At 34.3% G+C, this 23,378-nt stretch overlaps 1 protein-coding gene across 13 annotated transcripts in view; it reads right to left on the bottom strand.

Moving 5' to 3' along the window:
- ANKHD1 (ankyrin repeat and KH domain containing 1) overlaps window positions 1–23,378 on the bottom strand; it is a 124,112-nt gene that overhangs the window by 50,918 nt on the left and 49,816 nt on the right. For 7 of the 13 annotated variants that reach the window (XM_060093454.1, XM_060093445.1, XM_060093448.1 and 4 more), the window contains exons 10-12: window positions 22,122–22,231; window positions 11,381–11,437; window positions 2,736–2,823 (exon numbers count right to left, since the gene is read on the bottom strand). In XM_060093454.1, coding sequence (XP_059949437.1) covers window positions 2,736–2,823; window positions 11,381–11,437; window positions 22,122–22,231 — 255 coding nt within the window. Of the gene's footprint in view, window positions 1–2,735; window positions 2,824–11,363; window positions 11,438–22,121; window positions 22,232–23,378 lie in introns of those variants that run through there. The other 6 variants (XM_060093449.1, XM_060093450.1, XM_060093452.1 and 3 more) reach the window with 2 other exon arrangements.

The raw sequence follows: 23,378 nt of genomic DNA, 5'->3' as shown, positions 1-23,378 counted from the left end.
GGATCCTCCCAGACCGGGGCACGAACCCGTATCCCCTGCATCGGCAGGCGGACTCTCAACCACTTGCGCCACCAGGGAGGCCCTAAAAACTTTTTTGAAGTACAACATAGATACAAAAAAGTACACAAATCATAAGTGTATAGTTTGAAAATTTTTCACAAAGTGAACACTCTTGTGTGACCAGCCCCCAGATCAAGAAACAGAACATTATCCACATACGAGAAGCCCCACTTTGTGCACCCTTTCAGTCACTACCCCGCCCTCCAATGGTAACTACTATCCTGACTTCCAAACTGGTTTTAGTTTTTGAACTTTATATGAATGAAATCATACAGTGTACTCTTTTGTGCCTGGCTTCTTTCGCTCAATATAATATTTTTGAGATTCATCCACATTGGCGTGCATAGTTGTAGTTCGTTCATTCAATATCACTTCTAAAATGAAAAATCTAGATTAATAAATATATACAGGTTAATGTGAGCACCAAATAATACCATTGTATGTAACTCTTCAAAGACATTTTTGATCTATTTCTAAAATGTGGCAGTATAGCCAGGTCTCAAAGTACAGAAAACAGATTTTTTTAAACAATATTTACGAGAAATATAATGCTTCATATTGTATATTTTAAAGGTCAGAGAGACCTGGATATGAAGAGAAGACAAAAGTTTATCCAAATACGTTATCAGAAAGGCGATTTAGTAAGTTGTTCAATAGCTTTGTACAATATGACCTAAAAGAAGTCTAAATGCAAAATCTTTTCTTAGCCTCTTTTTTTGGTAAATTAATTTTGATTCACGGAAAAAAAGACCTCTCATTTTTAGTTCAACTACCTTTTACAATCCCAAAAGGACTCAACTAGATAGTTAAGACTATAGCAATGGGGACTTCCCTGGTGGTGCAGTGGATAAGACTCCATGCTCCCAATGCAGGGGGCCTGGGTTTGACTCCTGGTCAGGGAACTAGATCCCACATACACGATGCAACTAAGAGTTCGCATGCCACAACTAAGGAGCTGGTGAGCTGCAACTAAGGAGCCCGCCTGCCGCAACTAAGACGCAGTGCAACCAAAAAAAAAGGACTATAGCAACGTTCATTCTTCCTTCTTCCTTAATTCAACTTATTTTATGAAGGGAAAAATAAACCTAGGGGAAACTACTATTTATTTAATTTTCAAAAATACCCAGCTGAACCTAATCCTAACTTGTATTAAAGTACCTCTGGGAAAGGCGAGGCACACCAATAAACATCCTTACATTAGCAACATAGGATTATTTTTAAAGTTGTTAATAATAAATTTAGTTGGGATTGTTTAGCACTTACTACAGCCTAGAAAGGCTATAATCAATGTGTTCTTATTCTTGAAAAGCCTGATTATATGCTTAGCAGGGTAGTTGCTGGTATGATTAGGTAACTTCTTTAGGAAAGGAGCATGAGAGAACTCTAAAGGTTATCCATCTGTTTATTACTTCTGCATGGTTGAAGTAAATAGCTTTTACAGACTAAGTTATAACATTATGTAAGATATGCCTTACTTGGTAGCAAAATGTGATGTGAAGAAAATAGGCCTAGTTTTATCCAATTAAAGAAGAAAGCAAGTATATTTAAAATGATAAAATCTTACACTGCATCCTTAATGGTACAAAATGTCAGAATTCTATTGGAATATACAATAGATATAAAATGTTTATTTGAATAACATGACAACACTTGAGTGGACCTTCCTTACAGTTTAACATCCTAACCTAAGATTTTTTATCAGATGCCAGAGTACCTCGAACACTACACAGAGTTAAGCTGAACCAAAAGAAATTGCGGATATTACCATCTTTGACATATACAATGACAATTTTATATGGTTCAACATAAACTGAGTTCAGCAGCATTTCACTTTTCTACAGTAAAGAGTCTTGAACTACCTCTCATCCATCATTTGAACTTCTTTGCCTAAATATATTCTAATAATAGAATCTCTAGAGGAATATAAAAATAATAAATAACACCCTTGTGTACTTGGTTGATTTAACTGTACCATAAACAACAGTAGCAGACTTTCTCTCCTCCACCCTTCCGCATTTCCAGCAGAACTGCCTTAAGTGCTGAACGATACTGTATCTACTAAATATAGCTGGACATTTTACCTTTGACTTTTCCAACTTTGGGGAGTAACCATATACTCTTTGGCTGATGAAAACTTCAAACTCAAAACTAATAAACAGAACTTCCCTGGTGGTCCAGTGGTTAAGAATCCGCCTTCCAATGCAGGGGACGCAGGTTCGATCCCTGGTCAGGGAGTTGGGATCCCCCCGCCGCGGGGCAACTAGGCCCCTGCGCCACAACTACTGAGCTCACGAGCCTCAGCTAGAGCCCGCGCACCGCAAACTACAGAACCCACGTGCCCTGGAGCCTGCGTGCCACAACTAGAGAGAGAAAAAAAAACCCCACACGCGGCAACGAAAGATCCCGCATGCCTCAACAAAGATCCCATGTGCCGCAACTAAGATCCAACGCAGCCAAAAAAAAAAAAAGGACTCGACGCAGCCAAAAAAAAAACCACAAAACTAATAAAGATCCCAGCAAAGTACCTTATGAACTCTGCTTCCTAATAAAATACAGCAACAAAAGACTGGAATATAATACTTATACTAAAGTAGCTTTAACAGAAATTGCAACAGTTTAGGAACTTTTTTCAGAAGTTGTACCTTCTTGGAAATGCACACTTGTACTTTCTTTACCTTTGCTAATAAGAAACTGCACGGTGCACAAGTGGCCAGCTCTCGCAGCTTTCATCAAAGGTGTTCTTCCACCTTCAGATTCATGTTCCTAGTAAAGAAACATAAAATAATCCATCAGTGCCAATTCATTAACCATCTATTTTTAACACTTAATATCAATGACATAAGAAATAATGAAGATTTAATACTTACTCAATGCAGTCACTTATGTTACCTACCTCAATTCCTCCAAAATACAGGATTAATTTCAGTCCACATTAGATGGTGTAACTTTCTATAAGAGCACGTTCAGTTTAACATACCAAACAATAAACATTAAGGATAAGACTTAATGTTTAGTTTGATCCCCAAAGAGAAGTAACTGCATTTTTCTAATACTAAGGTTAAAAAGATATTTCCCTAACTATTCATCTGAACTATGAAAAAGGAACCTTAGTTTTGTGAGGTGATTTTGAGGATCTCATCATCAGAAGCCAATAAGAGATCTATCAAAGGAGAGAAACCAATCTCTGAAGAAAAACACTATGGTATTTCAGGAGTAAAGGGAAAAGGAAAAAGAAAAACATACAAATGAGCTGATTATTATTATTATTTTTTTTTGGCGGTACGCGGGCCTCTCACTGTTGTGGCCTCTCCCGTCGTGGAGCACAGGCTCCGGACGCGCAGGCTCAGCGGCCATGGCTCACTGGCCTAGCTGCTCTGCGGCATGTGGGATCTTCCCGCACCGGGGCACAAACCCGTGTCCCCTGCATCAGTAGGCGGACTCTCAACCACTGCGCCACCAGGGAAGCCCAGCTGATTATTTTTTAGAGTAGAAATTAAATGCTTGAATAGTCAAAGGCAAAAGAAGCAGTCTTACAATAGTAGGAAGATTGTTATTCTTCCTAGCAAGTTTGTCCACAAGAGGAATGAATGAGAAAACAGCTTCTCAAGCATCCTAATATCAAATGCCACTAAAAAAAGCTTGCTTGTATGGTAAGTAGTACTGCCTGTTGGGAGTACTGTGAACTCTTACTACATTCATCTAAGTATTAAAATGTAGCTGACACACAGCTTTTACAAAAAGTTCTCTCAACTATCCCCTCTTTCACTATGTATGCAAACATTAATTTCTGTTGTTCTGGTCCTCTTTTGTGACTAAGAAAAACTTGATAAAGAACGGTGATTTCTTCTTACATAACTATATCTCACTACAACTTTGGCAAACTAACAATAAGAATAGATTGTCAACCCAATGGAAACTTTAAACTGGACTGCAATGACAGGGATTCCACTCTAAAAGAAGTTTCTTTCTTTTATCTTGATAGTGTAGAATTCTCAACCTCCTAGTTTATGTTTTGATTTTTGTTATGCATATTGATTAGACAACAATCTTTATTAACTCTAAGGTATGGAGGATGAATAACTATAGATAATGCCAACAAAATTTGGCTTTAGCATGAATTTTGAACTTATATTCAAATGTAGGTAAATCTAATATTCTGGCAATTTACTTCAAACAAAATGGAATACACATCATGAAGAGCTTACTCAGAAAGACCTAGAAAGTTGTGTCAACACACTACATGCTGGAGTTGTTGTATCAACTACACACTGGAAAGAAATTGCTCCTTTAGCAACTGCTATTTCCCCTCCTGTCTCAGGACCTTTTTGCTTAAGCTGCTCTCTCTTCCCTGTAACACTTCTTTGTTAGCTCCTTTTCATCCTTGACTGTCTCAAGTTAAGTGTTATTTCCTCAAGGAAGACCTTCCTGAACCTTCTTGACTAGATCACTATTCCTACTATTGACTTACAGTTCTACGAACTGCTCTTTCATAAGTTCCAATCACATATTAGTTTGTGTAACTACTTGGGTAACATGTCCACCATTCAAGTATAAGCTTCATGAGAAAAGCAATCATGTCCATTTTTGCTTATCATTATATACCTTATGTCTAAAACAATGAAGTACTTGAACACTGTTTACCAAGAAGGAACCTAAGCACATCTGACCTCTCAAATCTTCCCTTTCATAGAAATGAAGCTTGAAGTTTAAATATTCTACTAGGTAAATAAGAGAAAGAGAAGTTAATTTTAAGAATGGTAGCTAAACTTAGAGTAAGACATTCATTACCTTCATTTGATAATACATTATTACTAGATCATGGGTGGGCAATACTAATGTCACTTTTCCGTTTTTTTTCTTTCTTATCTCTTAAGCCTGGCAGTGACACCCATCAATGCAACTAGTAGTGGCAAAGACAAAAGATTCTGAAAGCCCTGTTTAGAATAAACTTTTAAAGTAACTGTTAGTTCTGTATATTTAAAATATTCCCATAGCTGTTAAAAATAAGAAATCAGAAGGTATAATCCCAAGATGCTCACTCCAAGTAAAATTTCAAAATTCAACATACTAATAAAATTTTGGAAATAAGAAGTGTTAAAAGCTGCCTATTTTATTTTCCTCCCTATAAATATACATTCATTCCTTTGGTTCTGAACAATATGTTTGAGGAAACAGTTGATATGATAATACTACAACTTTATAATGTATTATATTTCTTGTCCTAAAATTAATAATGTATATCCTACAACACATACCATTTGTCCCAAAATATCTGACCACTGAATCCTTTTAGGATAGGAATCAAATTTGTCTATACAGTTGACCCTTGAATAACATGGGTTTAAACTGTGTAGGTCCATTTATATGTTGATACCTAAGTTCTACACTACACGATCACAGGGGTGCAGAACCCCGCACAACATGGGTAGATGTGGTTATATGCAGATTTTCCACTGCACAGGTGGGCGTTCCAACCCCCACGCCGTTCAAGGATCAACTGGCTACTTACTTATGAATGTTGGATTTATTATTTCAGCCAATATTTGTTCAATATCAATAAAATTTTAGGATACGAATTATGATTATTTCCTTCATAAACACAGAAAATTATTTTTCAAGGCTACAAACTTAGGTATTGTGCAATAACCTTTTTTCTTTCTTCTTTTTGGAGAACAGCTAGAATAATATAGGGATTATCTATTCCTTGAACATTTGGTAAAACTCACCTATAAATCCATCTGGGATCCTCTTACCTTCATTAGATGGACGGTTTTGAACTACTGACTCAATTTGTGAAATGGTTATTGCTTTATTGAGGTATACGATTCTAGAATCTTTTTTATGGGGGGTCACGCAGCGAGGCTTGTGGGATCTTAGTTCCTCGACCAGGGATTGAACCTGAGCCCTCGGCAGTGAAAGCACAGAGTCTTAACCACTGGACCGCCAGGGAATCCCTTTGAATCATTTTTGATAATTTATATTTATAGAAAAAAATCAGTATTCATTTCATCTAAGTATTCAAACTGATTGTTCATATCGCCTTATAAATTTTAAAGTTCTCTACTATATCATATAGTTATAACTCCCTTTAAGTTTCTATCATATACCTTTGCCCTTTTGAAAAAAGCTGGGCTTATTTTATCTATTTCAGAATTTTTTAAAAATCAGCTTTTATTTTGCTGTTTTTCCTTATTTTTTCTTTTTTTAACTCTACTTTTTTGTTGTTTACTATTCTATTAACTTTTTAAAAACTTTATGTCCTTCCTTCTTTGTGCTGTTGTTCTTCTACTAGCTTCATTTACTTTCATTATACATACACACACACACACACACACACACACACACACAATTTTCCTTCTAAGGACCACTTTAGCTGTATCCTCTCACCCAAGTTTTGATGTGTAGTTTTGGTGATAACATCTATTTTGCAATTTTTACTGGGATTGCCTTTTTAACTCATGAATTATGTAGAAGTATTTTTCCTCATTTTCTAGTTATATGGGATTTTTAAAATAAGGTCTTATTGTTAATTTGTAATTTAAAAAAAACAGAGATCAGAGAATGTAGTTCATATGATTAAGAAGTTTGTTTTAAAGACTTTTTTGTGGCCTAAAACGTGCACCAGATTTACACATATTCAATGCACTGGAAAATAACATATTCCATATTTATTGGAAACAAAATGACAGCTCTCTATTTATAGGAGCAAACTTGATTTTTCTATTCTTAACAATCGATTTATGTATTTGATCTATCAGTTTCATAGAGAAGTATGGGAAAAAATCCTATCACTACAAATGTAGAGCTGACTAATTTCCTTGTAATTCTGTAATTTTCTATTTTAATTGGAGGGTAAGGTAGATGTTAGTTACTGATTAGTAACTGATTGTTATACTAGCTGGAGGAGCATTTATTTATCTCTAAAAATGATTTTGGTTTAAAATTCCATTTTGCCTGATATTAATATTGCCTTACATAACTTTTTCCATTACTTTGTCAACCTTTCCCTGTCATTTTGCTTTAGATCTTTCTCCTGAAAACAGAATTTGCTAGATTTTGATTTTGAATCTAATTCAAGTCTGTGCCCTTTTAATAATTAAGTTCAATAGGTTTATATTTGTTCTGATTAGTAATATATTTTTGTAAAAAAGAATCTTTAAAGTTATTCAGTACCTGATTCTTCACTCCTGAACAATGCAAGGATTCTAGAATGGCTTTTGAACTTTCTAACATATCCTGCTGAATTTCATACTATTGCTGTCTAGTTTTAGTACTACTCTGGTTTTAAGCATAAAAATTTAGGGTTTATACTCACAAATTTGTATTTATAATATATTTTACCAATTTCTGTGCTTACCGTAGCTTCCCGCATCCCACGCCTTCCTCCAGAGCTCTTTTTTGTCCTTATTGATGATTGATGTACATAACTTTTAGTAGTTCTTTTGGCAAGGGTCTGAGGTGGTAAACTTTTATTCTTTGTAGATCTGAAAATATGCTTATTTTTCCTTCTTTGGAATGTTAGTTGAGTATAGAATTCTATATTGTGTTATTTTCTTCTGGTTTTGTTTGGGGGGGGCTGCACTGGGTCTTCGTTGCTGCGCACAGGCTTTTTCTCTAGTTGCGGCGAGCGTGGCTACTCTGCGTTGCGGTGTGCAGGCTTCTCACTGTGGTGGCTTCTCTTGTTGCAGAGCACAGGCTCTAGGTGAACAGTCTTCAGGAGTTGTGGCACGTGGGCTCTAGAGCACAGGCTCAGTAGTTGTGGCACATGGACTTAGTTGCTCCGCAGCATGTCGGATCTTCCCGGACCAGGGCTCAAAACCCGTGTCTCCTGTGTTGGCAGGTGGATTCTTAACCACTGTGCCACCAGGGAAGTCCCTCTTCTGGTATTTTGAGGATATTACTCTCCATTGTTTTCTGTGATTATTTTTGTTGATGAGAATCTACCATCAAAAATTTAATTGTTGTTCCTTTGAGAATAATTCATTTTTCCTCCAATAGCTTTTAAGGTTTTTCTTTATCCTTAAAATTCTGCAGTTTCATTTGTTCTGCTTAGCAATTCTTTTTCAATCAAGGATTCATGTCAGGCTTCAGTTCTAGAAAATTCTCCATCATTATCTCTTCAAGCATTGCCTCTGCCTTCTATTTCTAGCCTCTCTTTCAGGAACTTCATATATATATATATGGTCAAATATATATATGGCCTCTCAATTTCTCTTTCATATTTTCCATCTCTTTACCTTTGTGCTGTATTATTTATTTTATCATTTGATTCATTAATTCTTTATTCAACTGTCCAATATACTGTTTATCCTATATATTTATTTTTATTTCCACAATTTTTTCTCCTGAAAGTTTAAATGTTTTATTTCGTATCTATCTGTTCTTAATTCATAATCATCAGCTTTTGTTTCATTGCCTCACATTGTTTTATGGCTATTGTTCATAGTTTAAAATAAGCATGCTTAAAATCTTTGATTCAAGTCTTTTATTTCAATTTCCTTGGGCCTGTATTCTCCTGTGCTGCTGCTTTTTGTTTGCTTGCATTTTGACTATCTCTCTTCATGTAGATTTGCTCCTGAGCTTTATAATTCTTTTATTTGATAAAGCTCATTTTGCATGGGAGTTGTTTTTTTTCTTTTATTTCCACCCACAAATTTATCCCTTCTCATTAGATGGTCTGAAAGTTACCTCAGTCTGGTCCATTTTAGAAGTAGCTCTTTCCTTGGCAACTTAAGCTTCTTATCCCATGAAGTTATTCTGTTCTTCTCACTAAATCAAATAATGATGCCCTCCAAGTTCTTAGTTACAATGTTGTCTTTGCATCTTCCCTCTATGAAGAACAATTTGCTAATTTCTAACTGTGACTCTGGGCAGTTGCTTGGAGCTTTTTTTCCATGCTGCTTCATAGGCTGGGCAATAAGACTGTACCTATTGGCCAGTTCCATGTGAGATGCATTCAGTCCCTATTCCCTTAAAGATGATGAAATTCCAGCCCCTAGCACCCATTTTTTTTTAGGTTTAATTCTCCTTGGGCCTACAGCTTCAGCTGTGGATCCAGGGTCCATTTCTAGTCCACAGAGTTCGTTGGTCTTGTTTCTGAGTATAGCTATATATTTTTAGTTTAGTTTGGTTTTCTCGCATATTTTATTTATTAGATCTATGTACTTGAATGATAGAGAGCAGAGAGGTTTCAAAATATACTAACAGACTTTACTTTCTTGACTGGAAGTCATTTGTTACTTATATTTAAACAACTTTTGAGATAGGACTCATTCAACATATAATAACCTAGAAAGAAAGAACTTGGCCTTTTAAAAAAAAGTATATTAGGAGTTTTGTGTATTGCATAGATAGTTTTAAGGATCAAGAAAAAATTGATAAAAGTTTTCCAGCTTTAAGTAGTAAAGTTTTAAAATATGTATATACGCTACTCCTTAATAAAAAGTTATTTAAAAAGCGGGAGGTCCTATTTAGTTTATTAAGGTAAACTAATCACCAACAGTTGAAATATATTAAGTGGATAATCAGAGCTCATAAGCCCGCTAAAATCTTGTCCATAAAAAATGCACTGCAAAGTTCTGGTTCCAATGAATAAGCATTATGAAAAAAAAGGTGCATTTTTTTTCTATTTGGCTTTAGATAACAAAATTTAATTTTAAATTAAGGCTTTTTTTCTTTAAAATAAGTTGATTTCCTTTAAAACCACAGTCCTGGGCAACCAAGGTATATATCAAAGATTGTAACTATATCACAGAGCCGGTGTTTCTTGCAGTTGAAGGAGGACACTGTCTAGGGGGAAGGACCAGAATCAGAGGAGAGGAGAGGAGAGGGAGACTGCTTTATACTATATATGTACTAAAGGATTCTTACACTCTCCCCTAGGGGATATGTTCTTCCAACCCACCACTGTATATTAATCATTAACTTAGTGATCTGTTACTGATCAGATTCATATCCCTCAGCAGAACTGAGATGGAAAAAGATTAAGAGGCACCGTTTTAGGGTTTGTGTTTAGCTCAGTTTCTAAAAGCCACAAGTAACAAAGACAAAAGCCAAGCTTACTCAGTTTGGATGAAGGAAGAATGATAATAAAGCAAAGGTTGGAAAAGAACAGAACTCAGCAATGATGCAGAATAATCTACAGACTCTAGCAATGTCTCAAAGTGTGGAGTATAGAGGACTTATGAGAATCTCCTGGGATATCATTTAAAATGCAGACTCCCCATTTCAGATCTGCTGAATCTGAACCTCTAAAAGTGGGGCTGCAAACCTCCATTTTAAAAAGTATCCCAAGTCTTGAGACTTACAGCTAGAGAGACAGATTTAAAATCACATTTTCTTTAACAAATCCAGGGAGAAAAAAATAACTTTATCTGAACTAACACTCAGCTTTACATTCTTGATAGGAGCCACAGGTATTATATAAACTGAGTAAAAGTTTACATTTTCAAATAGTATTTTGTGAAAGAAATTTATTTACTTTCTTCAAAATAGAATGAATATATAACAATTTCTCATTCCAAAAGCCAATAAAAAAGATACTTAATAAGCATTATGGTTAAGAGTGGCTTGACACTGAAAAATTTATTTTAGATGGCCTAAATTAATTGTGAAGCAATCACAACTTATTCCTAATTTAAAAATTAAGCACTGCTCCTGAGTGTAAACAAATCTCTCTGGATTACAATGGATATTAAATTTGCTTGACTTTTAAAAGCATCAGGCACAAATTCCACACTTTTTTTTCAAAAGAAATGTTTGTTTATCAACAAGTATTCACCTTCTTAAAAGACAATCTTAGAACAAGGTTACATGAGAGGATTTTAAGAAGAAAATTTTAATTTTATAGAAATTAGGGCATGAGCAATATAGTAAATGTTTCACTAAACTGTTTTTTTGTTGTTTATTTGAGGATTATATAGAAAAAAATCCAATATATCACCCTAAATCTGAGTTTCAGATTTTTGTTGAACAAAGTTGAATACAAAGGGCTTTATGACTGAGACTTTCTCTCTGGGTTATCTTAACTCCCTCAATAAGGGAGAATGCAAAAACTATCTGAATAAGAAAATCTATTTTAACCTAAGAGATTTTTTTTTTTAGGAATACCACATAAAAAGAATACTAAGGAAGCAAACTACTAGTAATGTAAATCTCTTTTTATTGGAACTTCATAATCTTTTTCAATTGAAGAGGATTTCCTTTGTCACCCAACAGGGTCCTGGAACTTCTTGACTGGAATTCAGATATCCAGAGTTCTGGTTACCTACATCATCTATTCTTTATGTAGTAGCTTACAAGCATCAAAGGCCACCCTCACCTGATGCTTGGCCGGATCTATGCCCTCCAAAATAGTCTTCATGTCCTCCTGCTTGTCCTGTGAAAGGAAAAAGAAGAACTCACGGATCTTATTCCAAAAACGAAAATCACATTTGGCCATGAAGACCTTGTGACCAGTACTTCAGGTGCTGGGCGTTATTAACTCAGGATCTTCAACTGAAAAGATTCTCATCTGTAGAGACCATAATCTCATGAACAGAGTATGATTTTTAAGTATGATAATACGGTTCTCTACCAATATAACTTCAATATAAACCTTAACATATGCAGACATAATTCTGCTAAAGTTTTTGAACTCATGCCTTTATCTCCAAATACAACTAAAACCACAGAAAATAGAGCAGTATCTTAATATCTAACCAAGGAAAATAATTTAATCAAAAGATTTGCGAATATCAGAAGCTGAGAGATAAAAGTAGGAAAAATACTGTATGATTAAATAGTTCTGTAGTACCTCCTCCACCCATTATAAATGAACTTAGTGCTCACACTTTTCAACTAAAACAGGAGACTTGAAAGAACTTGAGAGATGGAATATCTGTATTTTCTCTAGATCTAGTCTCCAGACAGGGAGAAAGTACTCAAAGATGAGACAGGGAGATGGTTGAAGAAACAGTAATAAGAATTGCAATCACTGACCAGGATCAACTATTATCTCCAAATAAAAGAAATGTGGCCTAGAGAAGGCTTCACCCTAAGTCACTCCTACCTCCTACCCTGGATGATATGCTTACCCTAAGGGGATGCATGCTCCTATGGTAGAGATTTAGTGAGAAAGTATTCTGAGTCAACTCTGATTTGAACAAGCTGACTGTTAAAGCTCACTTCTCCCTTCCTCATCCCCATATGATTTTCAACAAAGACAAGCTCCATTCAAATAAGAATAAATAAGCACAAAGTATCCAACACAGAACCTATTAAGAAGTTCCTACAAAAATGGAAACAAAATTTTAGTCAAATATTCCCTTGTACTTTCAAAAATATTAAAGAGAATATGAACGCTTTAACTAGTGGAACAAAGTGATATAACAGCAAGAGGAAACTTAAAACGGAGTTGGGGGTACTTCCCTGGTGGCACAGTGGTTAAGAATCTGCCTGCCAATGCAGGGGACATGGGTTCGAGCCCTGCTCCAGGAAGATCCCACATGCCACGGAGCAAGTATGCCCGTGCACCACAACTATTGAGCCCACGAGCCGCAACTACTGAAGCCCATACACCTAGAGCCTGTGCTCTGCAACAAGAGAAGCCACCACAATAAGAAGCCTGTGCACTACAACAAAGACCCAACACAGCCAAAAATAAATAAATAAATAAATAAATAAATAAAAAAGAAGTGAGTTGGGGGACTTCCCTGGTGGCGCAGTGGTTAGGAATCTGCCTGCCAATGCAGGGGACACGTGTTCGAACCCTGGTCCAGGAAGATCCCATATGCCACGGAGCAACTAAGCCTGTGTGCCACAACTACTGAGCCCGCACTCTAGAGCCCGTGAGCCACAACTACTGAGCCCACGTGCCACAACTACTGAAGTCCGCACATCTAGAGCCTGTGCTCCACAACAAGAGAAGCCACCGCATTGAGAAGCCTGCGCATTTCAACAAAGAGTAGCCCCTGCTCGCTGCAACTAGAGAAAAGCCCGTGTGCAGCAATGAAGACCCAACGCAGCCAAAAATAAATAAATAAATTTATCAGGAAAAAAAAGTGAGTTGGAAGAGCAGAAGATACTAAGTAATGATGAAACCACAAAAACCACATTAGAAGCAGCAAGAAGTATACAGAAAAAATAGTGACCTGGTGGATGGGCTTAAGAAAGAAACAATACAGAGGAAAAGGACAAAGAAATGAAAAGAATCAGACATAAAGATAATAAGGGAGATTCAATATATGGATAATAAATGTCCCAGAAGAAAACAGAACAGAAAAAGAAGTATTCAAGGTTGTAATAGAAAAAAACTGGAGAAGGATGAGGAGGAGGAGAAAGAAAAGGAGAGGGGAGAGAGGATGAACTAAAATCTTTAAATAGAAAGTACTCACGGTTTTCCAGGAAAAACTATTATAAAATAATAAACACCAAGACACATCCTGGGGAAATCATAGAGGTTTAAGTATAATGAAAGAATCTTATGATAATCCAGGCAGAAAGGAAATCACTTACATATAATGGGGAATATTCTAGCAGGTTTTGGCAATATTTAATACCAGAAGACAGTAGAATAGAGGGCTTAGAATTTTGAGGGGAAAAAACAAGTGATTCATTAATTTTATATTTAGCTACATTCATTTATAAATATAACATACAGTAATATCAAAAATGCAAGCACCTGTGAACTCCTTCTTTTGGTTGAGGAAAGTAAATTCAAAACAAAATACCAGTATCAGCCAGCCAAAAGGTAAGTCAAGTTCAGGAAATCAGGAATTCAGAGTCTACATAATATGAAAGACTAGTAAGGTAAACACTGAATCCACCTAAATATACAGTTAAAGTTAAACAACTTTGAGAAATAATAGGGTCATAAAACAGAATGTAAATGTTATAAAATCACGACAATGTAATAATAAAATAACTCATGAAAATCCTATGGTGGAAGACACATTAATCTCCTCTCCAGAATGGAGTCAATAAACATTGTCTAAATATTTGGTTTTTTAAAAATCAGTTTTTTAAAAGAAATTAACAAAATATTTCAAAATTTGCATTTGTAAATGATGTCTGAATAAATACTTTTCCATGAAGTGACTTTATACCTGTGTTTTATATAGTTCAAAAATTAGTTCAGCAATTAGTGAGCAGCTCATAGGTCTACTTGGAACACAGGGATTTTTTTAGATAAAAGAAACATGGGGACTACGATCAGAGATTAGAAAATTAAACCATAAAAAAAGGAAGGAAGGAAGAAGGAAAGGGAAGGGAGGGGAAATCTAACCCATGTTAATGAGAATATAAGAATCAGGAGACCTCAATTGTTAGTAGAAGTATAGACTAGTTCAGCATTTTTGTACAGTTTTGCAGCAGCTATCAAACTTTTAGATGTGGACCCTCTGAAAACCAGCAATTTCACTTCTAGGAATTTATCCCTATAGATATATTCACAAAAGTAGCAAAAATACATAAATGTGCATAACAATATTTAGTGCAGTACCATTTGTAATACTTAAAAATTATAATAACCCAGATGTTTATGAATAAATAAATGGTTAATAAATTATATAGAACACTGGGTACCTGTGAAAAAGAATGAGAAATCTTAGGAATTGACAGAAAAATATTATATTAAAAAGAAAAAAGTTTCAGAACAGTATATGTGGTAACAAATCTATTCATATAAAAAAGACATATAGCCCACATACACAGAATATATATGTGCTTGAATGTATAGAAATGTTGAAAGACACACAACATATTGCTTAAATTAAAAAAAAATCTTACAAAAGAGGATACAGAAAAGAAATAGAAATCCTCTATTTCCTAAGATTTAATATAGATAACAAACTGATCCTTCAAAATTTTTGTTTCTTTTAAGGTAAGTCCATATCAAATCTAATTTCCAGGATTAAGAACCGGAGGGTGCTAATGTATCCATGTCCAAATCACCCAGTTTCCACTAGCTCAACTATTCTAGGAAAAGGCCCCCCAAAGTTCATTTGGCTAGAACACAGTCTAAGAAAAGCAACAAGGGTCAAAGAGCTTACTTCATGGTTAGGGAGGAAAATCAGTGATAGACCAGTACAACATATTCAAGGGGTGCAATTTACTCAGTGCAGAAGTGCTTTGACTTTCATTCCAACATTAAAAATAATAAACCTTTAAAAGTTATGATCAATTCTACAGAGAAAATTAGTATACTAAAAATCAAAATTCCATTTCAGTAAGGAATTATACAAAGCACTAAGCATTAATTAGAATATGTTTCTTTCAAGATGTAAATTTTCATCATACATATATAAAATATCTCTGGAAGGATACAAGTAGTGAACAACATTGACTGCCAACAGAGAGGGAAACTGGGTGCCCATGGGATATTTTATACTCTATGAATTTTGAACCATGTAAAAGTATTACATATTACCTATTTAAAAATAAGAAAAGGGCTTCCCTGGTGGTGCAGTGGTTGAGAGTCCGCCTGCCGATGCAGGGGACACGGGTTCATGCCCCGGTCCCGGAAGATCCCACATGCCGCGGGGCGGCTGGGCCCGTGAGCCATGGCCGCTGAGCCTGCGCGTCCGGAGCCTGTGCTCCGCAACGGGAGAGGCCAGAACAGTGAGAGGCCCGCGTACCGCAAAAAATAAAAAATAAAAAATAACTGATTTGCATAGGACCAACTATTATTCAGTATGGCAAAGACCCAGAATTAGCAACACTGTGTGCCCACCACACTTCTTTAGGTTGGTTCTATTTATTTTCTTTGATCTACTGCATCTAAAGCAGATTTATTATGAGATTAAAGAGAGAAACCATGTCCTATCTTGTCCTTGGAAAAACCTCTCTGTCTTCCACCCCTATTTTCAAGGTGGCTAACATCTCAAAGTAAAACAGTATTTCTAAATTCCTTGTCTCTCACTGGGCATTACCTATGTACACTTGAAAGCCAAAGCTGAAAAAACACTCCTAAAGAAAGGAAATTTTGAAAAGTTGAAGGCATATAAGATGAGAAGAAGAGGATGTAACAAAAGTTTATTCTGCTACTCAAAATAAAGTTTAACCAAAGGAAAAGAAGAATAAATTCGTAATTGAACAATTCCAAAGATAACTGGAGAGATTTTATTCTTACGAAAATAGTTTACTTACAATAAAAATCCATGTTAAGGAAACTCTTCCTACTTCTTTGACAGTATTTAAGTAGGATAAAATACTGATAGTAAAAAGATAGGGTGGGAGAGATAATGATTTAGCATTATAATGCCAAATTATTCTTTACTGGGGTGGCCTTACCACATTACTGTGTTTTCTAGGGATTAGTAACTTTTATCTATTAAAATATTTTATAATAAGCTAAATCTGCTAATTATTAATTATAAATAATGCCCAAAATTAAGTAATTAAAGATACATTTAATATACCCAAAGATTTTAAGAGAGAATAATTTGTGTAACACATCACTATTATTATGACTCACACCTTAAAATTTCATTTTCTTCAAGATTCCCATAGCACTTTACACATTCTTGGGCTAAGTACTCATCTAGTCCATCTGATACCTCCAAACAGGTAGCTAGTTAACCTGTTCTTTAAAAATCATAAAATTAGATTTCTTAAGCCACATCATTAAAGATCTTCTGGTCCAAACCCCTCATAAAATAAAGGAAAGGGGGGAGATGAGAAAGAAAAACAAAAGAAGGCTAGGGAATCTAAGTGATTTGCCCTAGGACACCCAGCATAGTCAAAGAAAGAATATTTACAGGACTTGGGTAAAACAGTCCAGAAAATAACACTAGATTTCATTTTACAGATGAGAATATTGAGGCAACTATTTACTTATAGACCAGTGACCTGATGGCTGTGATGAAAATTCCGGTGTCTTGTCTAATGCTCAGTAGCATCTCTAATGTTGAGTTCTTTCTAAATAACTAAGTGTAGCCTTTGTCACTCATTAGCCTTCCATTCAGATACAGGATTACAGGATGCCTTCCACAGGTATTTCTTCCTTTTAGTAGATTTACTTTCAAATAGCAATGAAGGCCTGTAACATGCTAAAGTGGATCATAAAAAATCTTTATGTGAACACAACTAGAATATATTTACCTTCTCTAATATCTATGTCAGTTGTTTATTAATGGAAATACTACTTGAGTTCCTCTTCTAGAAATGAAAGGCCAAGGAGCTGTAGAGAAGGAAGGAATACTAATTTACGGGATTTATATATCACTCTCCCTTTCCAACCTTAGCTTTGCTGGCAAATACATGTGAAGGAAATTCCACAGATGACAAATATTTATTTTATCTCAACAAATGTATCAAGGTTTTAGTGCTGAAATTAACATGCCATGATGAAAAGAGAAAGATTCCATCATCTTTACAAATGGTTTGAAAACCAGAAACACCACCAAATCAAAGCAACTCTGTACAAACTTCAAGTTATAAGTAAGTACTAGGGATGTATTATACAACATGATAAATATAATTAACACTGCTGTATGTTATATATGAAAGTTGTTAAGAGAGCAAATCCTAAGAGATCTCATGACAAGGAATACATTTTTTTTCTATTTCTTTAATTTTGTATCTATATGAGATGACAGAGGTTCCTAAATTTATTGTGATAATCACAAGTTAAACTTATACAGTACTGTATGTCAATTATATCTTAATAAACCTGGAAGAAAAAAATAAATAAAAAATAAAACACAACAAAAACTCCTACTATATATATATGTGTGTATATATATATATATATATATATATATATATACATACACATATATATATATAAAACAGAAAAACAAAACAACACTGACATGTTAACCAACACTGTTGCCACCTAAACATCCTATTATTAGGGCCTTTGGAAACTCTGACCTGATGCAGTCATCTTTCATAGAGATGGATCATCTCTATAACAATAACATGGTTGGGCATGGAAGCCAGGAAAACATAGATAACAAAGTAAGTCAAAATTAAAAGCAAGCAAGAGAAAAAAAGAAAGAAGCAGAGTAGGGTTTTACAATCCAAGTTATACTGTTGAACAGTTAACTATGCAAATTCTCCACCTTGAACACAAAAGTAATAGTAAAGAGGGGGCTAGAGGACTGTGGTAAAAGAAATCAAGCCATATAAATGCTTTAGCTGAAGTAAGCTATCAAGATACGAATAAGAATGAAATATTAAAACTCTGCCTTTTGGTCTAAAGACCAGTAACTGGGGAGAATGGCCTAAAGTAATAATTATACAGGACACCAGGAGTGACTCAAAGACAATGGAACTGAATCAACTTCAGTTTTCGTTTTTTTTTAATATTGCAGATGTCAATTTTATTTTTATTTATTATTTTTTTTGGCCGCGCCTCACGGCATATGGGATCTTAGTTCGCAGACCAGGGATTGAACCCATGCCCCCTGCAGTGGAAGTGTGGAGTTTTAACCACCGGACCACCAGGAGAGTCACTCAATTTCGATTTTTAAATGGTGTTTATTGGTTATTTCTGGTCAAGCAGTTCAATAACAAACTTGTAAGGACACATAGTATATTCCTTTTCAGAGAAATAAGATTAGTTTCTAAAGACTGGTTTATTTTTTTTCTTTTTTTTTTAATTTCTTTTAGATTTTAAGTATACTACAGAATGCTAATGTGTTTTAATACAAACTTTCTTACAATGGGTTTACATCATATTATACTTGTAATCACACCAAATACTAAAAACTAATTTGGGCCCAATAAACAAAAGATGCTATGCAGAGAAAGAAAGTACATAAAGGAATAATCTTTATTTCCATATATAATTATTCCCATTACAGTGGTAACAAGAGGTGCAACTATATGGAAGATATGGATTAGGTGATTTGTTCAAGGCTCTCTGCTTATTGAGTAGTTAAAATGATTTTGCATATTAAATAGGGAGAATTTTCAAAAAGAACTCTGGAATTAATGGACAATTTTTTATTTCATTTAATTTTTGATTTCCAAAAGGAACATTTTAAGTGGCTTATTTAAGAGAACTAACCTAGTCAAAAGGTTTTTAATAATGGATTATTCAAATTTATGCAATTATTACAAAGGTAGACAAGTTACATATCAATCCATAACCTTCTAAATATGATGGATATTCAGGGTTTTTTTTTTTTTACTGGAAATATCAAATATTTTTTCATTTTAAATATTTTTAAAACAAGAAAAAATAAAATTTCAAATAACTAAGTTTCAAATGAGAACATGCACATATTTTGAGGATCTACCTGAAAATGCTCAAGTATACTAACAGTTCTGGTTGTGGATTTTTTAAAAAGCATTAAATAAAAAACTGTCTAGATTTCCTTTAAAACTAAGTTCTAAACTATACCTACTACACATGTAGAATAAAAAGCCTTAAAACCTCTCAGTTTCATCTCAGGAAACAATATAAGAAATCCAAATTGTTGCATTACATTTTTATAAAATTGAGATTAATATCCTAACTGATTCTACAGAGTATTTTTAAAAATGAGAGACAACAACTTTTAAGCTCTTTAAAAAATATGTAATAACAGCCTTAAATTGTGGCAAAAGTTAAGCTCTAAAAATCTAACAGAGCATGGTCCAGATTGTGTTTCAAAGGTTGACTTGTGCGTTCTTATTTAAAACCGAAGGTAAAAATAGTTCCCCCCAAAATGAAGGTTCTCAGCTAGCCCACGAAAACAAACAAACAGACAATTTAACTTAAAGAACTACCAAACCTAGATATCAAGAATACATCTATGGGATGCCAGAAATGGAATACATCTCCACTCCACGCAATGGGAGTGTAGTCTTCCAATTCCAAACCACTGGAGGAAATTACTACAGTCCTAAACAGATACTAGGAGGTGACAGAAAAGAATGAAGGACAAGAAAGGTGCTACTGTCTTTTTAGGTCCAGCTAGCAAGAATTATCAGTTATTTTCTTCCTCAGGACTCAGGGACTGATCTGCCTGCTTTACTCACTTCTTGTTTTTGACTAGGTCTTTTGTTTCCCACCTATGGCTTATAGTAAAGCCTGAAATTATTTATAGGTTTTAAATATCAAACTTACTATGCTTTTCCATACTTTCCACATTTTCTATAAAGAACAAGAATTGCTTTTTACAATCAGGAAAATAACTAATATTAAAAGTGAAATATCTCTCCACAGATAGCAAAAGCATAAAATAGGAATACATTTTTTAAAGTGAAAAATTAATATATGAAATAATTCAAAAGGAGAAAAAATTATGCACGTGAAATTATTAAATCTAGCAGTATTTACAACAGTGAAAAATAAAAAGCAAGTCAAAAGTTCAATAATAAGTGAATGATTATGGCTCATCAACTTGATGGAATATTATGCACAAGTTATAAATATAGAGAATATGTAGCAAAATGGAAAAGATTATGACAGAACACACATTCTGGAAAATAGAAAAAAACTGTACTATACTATGATTATAATTACATGTATATATGAATGCAAAGACGGTTTGCAAAAGAGAAAAACAGTTACGTTCGAATAACAGTATTACCTTTGTACTTAAGGTAAATATTTATCTGAGCCATTTTTTAATCTTATATTTTGAATGTAAAACAGTATGGTAAATTCAAATCTTTCAATCTGCTTATTTAATGAAATTCTTCTAGGGAATTTTAATCACAATTTACCTAATTCCAGAAAACTATAAAAATAAAAAACAGAAAACAACTATTTTATTTTCTATTTTTAAATGCCCTTTGTTTTAAAAGGCATTTAAAAATATTTCATAACAAATTTTTAACTTTGTCAAAAATCAATAAGGTTTTGCTATACTTTAAAGTGCATTTAACAGATAATTCCTCTTTTCCTATTTAACATTTTTAGAAGAACTAGCAAATTAGTCAAGAAAGTAACTTAGCTATGGAAAAATGGAAGAAGGAAGAATTTTGATAAGAATTCAGAGGATAAGAGTATTAAACTTTGCTTATATATCTAAGCTTCTAGGCTCTACCCTGTTTATTCCAAGTGATGAAATGCTTCAATTCTTAATTTTTAGATGACCCAAAGCAACTCTAAAAAAAGGAATGAGATAAAGAAAGAAGGCAGAAGATTAAGATCTACTTAACATATCCATCATAATTTTCAAACGAAAAAAGTACACCTCTTAGAAATTCTAACTGGCAGATCCTAATTAATGAGAATGAATGCTAGTCTCATCACTACAATATTTATTATTAGTAGAAATGATGATAAATAAATAGCATAATTACACTATACACTTATTATAGTCAATAATTATTTTCCAACAATGTTCTCAGGTATTTTGGGGGGGAATGTCTGTTATTGGAAATGGTTTAAAAGACAATACTTGCACAGTTTTTTCTAAATAACTGAAATTAATAAAGTTAATTCTCTACAGCATTTATAACTATGCGTGTCTCACACAGATTTTTAAGAAATACAAAAGGGAATTCTGGAAGAAACTCTAGAGAGCAGTTCAAAATACTCTCACAAAATAAAAATTAGTCAAAGCAAACATTTCAGCAAGAAGCATAAACCTTTAAGTGGGATATTATTTATAATTTCCCACAGTTGTAAGGATTATTACACATATGAACCTGCCATCTAATTTGAAACTTTGAAAAGCCAAAATAGAAGATATTAAAAGAACAGAAAAAGAATGAAATGCTGTAATAATGTTGTTAGGAAGATGACAGTAGCTTTATTTTAAATGTCTAACTAATTAGAAAAACAAAAAAAATCACTCAAAGTGATTTGACAGGTTATTCTATGTTGCAAACATATCATTGAATTTATATGTCTAATAAAGGGCAGTTAAAAAGGTTCAAGAATGTCAAATGGGACTGGGGTGAGAGGAATAAAGAAACAAATATTTTTACCTAGAAAAAGAAACAGCATATGCCCTTTTAAAAACTATTTTCAAATACATTTAATAAATGCAACAACTAGAACAAGTAGCCAAACTTTTAAAAGTTATTTTATACAAAGCATGCACACTATTGATCTTCTTTACTAGTGTTTTCTAAATGTTAAAAATAAAGGAGTATTAACATTCACACAAAAATATTTGAAATTAAAAATATCTTACTAAATCAGCCCCTGCTTGAAGTAAAACATCTGCAACATCCGTATGTCCATTTTCACAAGCGTAGGTTAAGGCTGTGTCTCCTGTTGCTGTTGTAGCATGAACGTTAGCACCTGGCAAACAAAAAAATTACACACTTACTTTATGAATTTTATAATTTGGTGAAACTCATAAACTCTAAATATGAAAATATCAGATTTTAAGAATCCTAATTTTCCTTTAAATGTTTTGGAAAAATGCTTTTAGCCACACAGAAAGGAACTATACCAAATGATTAAAAAATACAATAATCTGGACTTCCCTGGTGGCACAGTGGTTAAGAATCCGCCTGCCAATGCAGGGGACACGGGTTTGAGCCCTGATCCGGGAAGATCCCACATGCTGCAGAGCAACTAAGCCCATGCGCCACAACAACTGAGCCTGTGCTCTAGAGCCCGCGACCCACAACTACTGAGCCACGTGCTGCAACTACTGAAGTCTGCGTGCCTAGAGCCTGTGCTCCGCAACAAGAGAAGCTACCGCAATGGGAAGCCCACACACTACAACAAAGAGTAGCCCCACTCGACGCGACCAGAGAAAAACCCGCTCACAGCAACAAAGACCCAACGCAGCCAAAATAAATAAATAAATAAATTTATTTTAAAAAATAATAATAGTAATCTGCCTATACATCCCCAGTAAGATATACCCTAAGAAATAAAAGGACTGCTAAAGCCAAAAATATCAAACAGCTTTCAGAAATCATATTGACAGTAGTTTTGGTTTCTATTCTATGGATATTGTGGTAAAAATCAAATAAGTAAGCCTTTGGTGAGTGAAATTAGGGGCATGGCTGAGAGAAAACACAGATAAAAGATTGCTGAAGTTAAGTAAAACCGTATGGTTCTGAATTGGAAGTACTGACATGAATTCATGTTGTATTATTATCTGTAAGAAAAATATTTCCTCACTCTGACCAACTAAAAAGGCCTAGAGACAATGAAAGATCAAGCCAAAATAGCATCTCTAGCTAAGATTGTGATCTCTAAGTACCATATCCTACTAAATGAAATTAGGGCTTCTTAAAGAAATAATTGGTTCCAAGACTGGGGGAGAATCTGTATAAGATGGTCCTGAAACACCTAGCAATATCAAAAAGCAAGGAAACAGAGACTATAATGAGGTCACACCAAAAGGATTTAGGAGCTAAACTTATTGACCAAAGATAGTGAAATTGTCTTTCAGCAATTTTTACATCAAAAAGAATGAGGACTATGATAG

Source organism: Mesoplodon densirostris, chromosome 3 (assembly GCF_025265405.1).
Source record: "Mesoplodon densirostris isolate mMesDen1 chromosome 3, mMesDen1 primary haplotype, whole genome shotgun sequence".
Lineage (NCBI taxonomy): Eukaryota > Metazoa > Chordata > Mammalia > Artiodactyla > Ziphiidae > Mesoplodon > Mesoplodon densirostris.
This window is presented reverse-complemented; position numbering and strand designations above follow the sequence as displayed.